Source organism: Fulmarus glacialis, unplaced genomic scaffold (assembly GCF_000690835.1).
Source record: "Fulmarus glacialis isolate BGI_N327 unplaced genomic scaffold, ASM69083v1 scaffold9541, whole genome shotgun sequence".
Classification (NCBI taxonomy): domain Eukaryota; kingdom Metazoa; phylum Chordata; class Aves; order Procellariiformes; family Procellariidae; genus Fulmarus; species Fulmarus glacialis.
In genome coordinates this window covers 46,131-51,179 of record NW_009190939.1, presented here as the reverse complement: position 1 = coordinate 51,179, position 5,049 = coordinate 46,131, and the positions used below count along the sequence as shown (strand labels likewise).

Here is a 5,049-nt window from a genome sequence, read left to right as displayed (position 1 = left end):
AACGCTTATTCCAAAGAGTGATGGGAAAATGCAGGATCCCTGTGGGACACAGGAATGCATGTACTGCACCAATGGGCACAACAGCAAGTGAAGGCTACAACCCCCTTACTTCTTGCTGGTAAATCAATGCCTGTGTTGAGCTTTCTTGTACTTTACTTTAGACAAGTCCCCAGTTCTGCCTATGTGCTGGGGACTATCTGCTATATTTCTGGAAGTAAGGCCTCCCCAGGGCTGTTCATAAACTCCCCAGAAAAAAAATAACCCTCATAAAAATGTTATGCTGTGGTAGAGTAGGCATTGCAGTACGGTAAGTGTCCAGACAACTGCTATGGTGTATTTTTATACAAGAGGGGGTAACACAGAGGTAGAACAGCAGAGTGATTCTGCTGAGTTTTAACTACAGTTTCTGTTCCCTTCTGTTTATTCACATAAAAATAGAAAGCTATCTCTAAATAATACCACCACAAACATACTTACAATAACGTTTGAGAAAGCAACCCCAACCATCCATAAAAACAATCTTGGTTGCTTTGCTAATATGTTGCCTGGAGATAAAACCACCCAGACTGTAAGAAGAATGAACAGCAACAGAGGTGACACAAGAGGTAGGAGTACTTCATACAAAGAATCATTCTTCAGTGTTTTCTTTAAATGTGCTCTGTAAATAAATACAATCATTTTATGGAGTAAGAAAATTTATCCATTCTATTTCCGCACAGTAACTTCAAACTCTAGCCTAAACTCAGCCCAAGAATTCATCTTGCAACACAACTACCTGTGCAAATGTGCTAGATGATACCCAGACATTTTACGAGAAATTGTAGGATACCCAAGTAACATTTATTTCTGGGATAAAATTATATGATTTTAATCACATAGCTCTGGTCAGCACCAGCTCATCATTACACACAAAGTGAGCTGCAGTAGCTCCGTTGTTGTAGTTGTCATCCAAATGCACAGCATGCAGGCTTGTGGTGAATTCAAAATACATATTTTTTAGAGGATGAAACTTCTGACACGAGGCATGAAATGACTTCAGCCAATACCCCCCACATTTTCAGTGGCAACACAGTCAAGCACATGGCTGGCAGGCGTTGCTGTTGTTTAGGTGTAGAGGTGATGCTGCTAGACAATTCTGCGCTGTTGCCAAAGTACAGCCTAAAGGGGAGGCTTTTTTTGTTAATTAGAATACAGGAAAATTAATGATGCATTGTGGGGTTTTGGATATTTTAAGCTGTCTTTTAAAGGTACTACTATTAAAGGTAGTAAATGACTGTATTTTCCGTCAGCTAGGAAAAAGGTAACTGTAAGATCAAGAGCTTTTGCATCTATCTTGCATCTTTCTCACTCAGTCAAAACTCATTGAGAGGTTATAAAAGGAGTAGGAGGTTTAATTCACTGAAGTTCACTATCATTAAACCATTTGTTCATACCAATAGTTCAGAAGAGCAATTCTGTGTTTGATGTGTACTGGGAAATGTCCTGTTTAAAATCTTTGAACATTTGTATTTATAGAAACAGCTAGACAAAAATCCAATAAATATCTTTCTCATTCCAAAAAAGAATACTCTTCTGATAAAATAACAACTGAGAACAGGCAGCAGGATGAAGAAAGAGAGGAGAAGATTGGAAAACAAATTCCTCATCACCAAATAGCTTGTGTGTGCATCCTTCAAGCAACCCTGTCTGGATGTTTAGAATTATTGTGCTCTTCTGTTCAGAGGAATGATAAACCCACCGGAAGGCTTGAGAGAAACTACATCAAAGGGTGACTTGAAAAGGAAAACACTAAACAAAAGTCCTGACATGAGAGGAAAGCAAGCAAAAACTAAATGTTCATGCAGGCAAATGCTGCTACTGCCAGGGACTGACATGCCCAAGGTGCTGTCCTCCTTCTCCCAGTCTTCCCCGAACCGGAGTCCCTTGCATCCCTGGTCCCCAGCCCCCTCCTGCTGCTGCTCCCAGCACCCTGCCCCAAAGCTCACCCTTTCTGCGGGTCCTCAGCCTTTCCTGCCCCACATCTCCTGAGTCTCCACTCTTCCTGCCCCAAACTTGGGGCTATTCATGCTTTTATTAACTACACTGAGTACTGCCACATGAAAAGGGCTGTGTAGGAGCAATGCGTTATTGTCTTATAGTCTCTCCAAAATTTAAATGTTAATATTAATTTCCTCTAATTCCTGAAGACAGGCAGTGACAGTCCCTCCTCCAGGACTCTCAGGATCTGAGAGACCTGATGTGACAGATGAGTGGAATGAGCTAGCAAATACTAGAGGAAGGCAGGCAGCATTAATAAAAATAGGCCATCGGAGTATAAACTAACCGTGTATAAAATGCGTAGGTGCAGCAAGCCAACTCTTAGATGTAATCACAGCTTGCCACCTGCCTAGCCTGTATCTGATGGCAATTATCTGCAGACTTCATACAGAGGAGAGTTTTACAGAAGGCTCTGGAAGACAATAAAGTACTTCGTGGAGTGCAGAATGATCAGCTACAGCATTTTACCTAGAGCGCAGGTAAAAGTTACAAATCACATTTGACTGCAAATAAAAGGCGGCGTTTGTAACTACAGAGCTTTCATCAGTTTACTTTCATCAGTTTACTCACTGCCATGAGACTGCCTGGAGAATGGCAAGTGAAAGGAAGAGGAGAGGAGTTATAAACATGGAAAAGAAACCAGTCAGATTCCCAAAACTGACCAGAAAGACCTCCCACTACATCATCAGGACAGCATCTGGCTGAAAGAAGCTAGGCTACTTCAAGCATTACATTTATTTCTCAAGTGAGGAAACTGTTAAATATACAGAATTAAATGGGAAGGGATAGAACGTATTTAATGTTAATTAACTTACCTGTGAATGTTGTATAGTGTTTGTGGAAATGAAAGAAATAAACTGAAGCCTGGAAGAGAAAAAGATTCATATGTAATGATATACAGTCCTGCTACACTGATAACCTCAGAGTTTTCTCATATGGTAACAGAGCTAGTGTGCTATTTTAAAAATGACTCAGTATTCCTGTACTCATTACAGGAGAAGAAGTGAGTTTGGAGGCTTTAGGCAATAATAAAACCTTCCTCATTTTTCCAAAAGTTAGCTGCTAGAAATAGTTGCTGATACAGATTTTCTTGTGTAATAACTGATAAGACCAGAAAGATTTTTTAAAATTCCGATGCAGTTAGTAGGTAGGATCAGTTATTTGTCATACACGTTCCTCTGCTGGACCCAAGAAAGTTCACGGCCCCATTTTGCATGAGCTGCTCTCTGTTTATTTAGAAAAAAGAATGTCTGACATCAAAAGCTTTCCAATGGAATATATAAAGACAGTTAACCTCAAACAGGGCTGCCCCCATTACTGGGGAAATAACAGGTTTATAGTTCAATATACTAAGGTTCAACTCATGATCTGCTTTGCTGATACAATGGCTGAAATGAATTAATTTTTATGATATGGCCATCATTTGAGCGAGTGAGGTTTTTTACTATTTTTTTTTAATACAGCTGTGACCTTTCTGGAGCTCAGCTTTAACCCACAAAAGACAAGCGATTCACCTTTGCTAACGCTGTGTCTATCTGCATTGCTGCCAGTATTACCAACACAGCTGCTAGCAGCCCTGCAGCTGCCTGAAGACCCAGTTGTACCCACATCCCAAATACGCTGGTTCCCCCAAGGGTCAAAGAAGACCTCCAGCAAGAAGTGGAAGTTCAAGGTTTAAACGAAAAAGCAACAGTATTAGTTAGCCTAACTGGTGAAAAGATATATAATTCTTTTTTAATCATTTTCTACGTGTTTCCCTGCAGAGCTCTCTGGTTTTGGTTTGTTTTTTTCCCTCACTTTCTGTGTATCAAGGGCTTTTCCCTGGTCTGTTTGCTGCTTGGAGATTGCTCTGGGTAGCATATTTCTGCCCGGCTTTTATACCATAAGGCATGAGGATTGGTTTTGGTGCACTGAATTAATACATAATTCCTATTTTGTTATGGGCCAGAAAAGCACTCTGATGTTGTAAACCTTCTGGTTTTACCTTAAAAAAATCTCATTTAAGAAACACAGTGTACTGTTTGTACAGAGAAGTAGCAAATTTTAATCCCATTATTAGAAATAAGGAAAAATAAGAATGAACAGAGGAAAGAACTGATTTCAGATGAGTTTGTATGGGGCTAATGTGGCATAGCAGACTCTCAAGAAATGTCAGTGTTTACCATTCAGCCCTCATCAAAGACATACCCTAGTGTTTAGCATGCTCTGGCCAGAGTGGCAACTCAAGAGAAGGAAAACTTAAAAACACCAGGAATAGTGGAGATCAGGATTGTTGGAAAACAGAAGTAGTAAAAAGGGGTGCAGTAGATAATCTATTTCTCCAGTCTTTCTGGTTATCTTTTAAGGAGGAGGAAATAAAGAATTGAAAAAAAAAGATTATCCAGCCTGTAAATAATTTCAGGTATTGCATTTTTAAGTGATTACTTCTTGGGTTTGCTTTTTAAAACAAGTAAGATAAAGAGCTCTGCTTCTTTACCATGGCAGGAACTCTGTATCAAACAGCTGAAGGATGTGCACTTGAAGTAATATCCCAAGTATTCTGTAAATATATTTCTAAAATTTGCAAGCTTAGTGCCTTCAGAATGATCTGTGTTTAATGTGCGCGCCGGTTAGCTATGTTTTCTATTAGGCAGGGAGGGCTAGTTCAATAAAATCTTGAGTTACGTACAGCAGTTCCAACATCTGTATCACATTAGAGCAGACATGAGACAAAACATTGACTCTTGAGGTTAAATCTAAATTTCCTGCTGCAATCCTGAAGTTTGATTTGTTAGGAGAAAAGCAACCGAGAGGAACAGAAATAGAGACTAGAACTAGAAATAGAATTCAAAGAGCAATGGTTGCCAACAATTTGTTATTTTTATGAAGTGCCATTTTAGTTAGAAATAACACACTGACCACAAACAATCCCCCAGCTAGCTAAAAGCCACTTTCCGAATGGGGCAGTTACACCAGTTACTCCTCTGTATTTTCATACGGCTTCGCTCTTAGGAGAGCGAGAGCTGAGGATGC

The 5,049-nt window shown here is 39.8% G+C and overlaps 1 protein-coding gene across 1 annotated transcript in view; it reads right to left on the bottom strand.

Moving 5' to 3' along the window:
- Positions 1 to 5,049, bottom strand: part of LOC104083121 (ethanolaminephosphotransferase 1-like) — a 45,226-nt gene that overhangs the window by 4,807 nt on the left and 35,370 nt on the right. Inside the window, exons 7-8 of the mRNA XM_009586501.1 lie at positions 2,853 to 2,901; positions 478 to 658 (exon numbers count right to left, since the gene is read on the bottom strand). Of these exons, the coding sequence (XP_009584796.1) occupies positions 478 to 658; positions 2,853 to 2,901 (230 nt within the window). The remainder of the gene's footprint in view (positions 1 to 477; positions 659 to 2,852; positions 2,902 to 5,049) is intronic.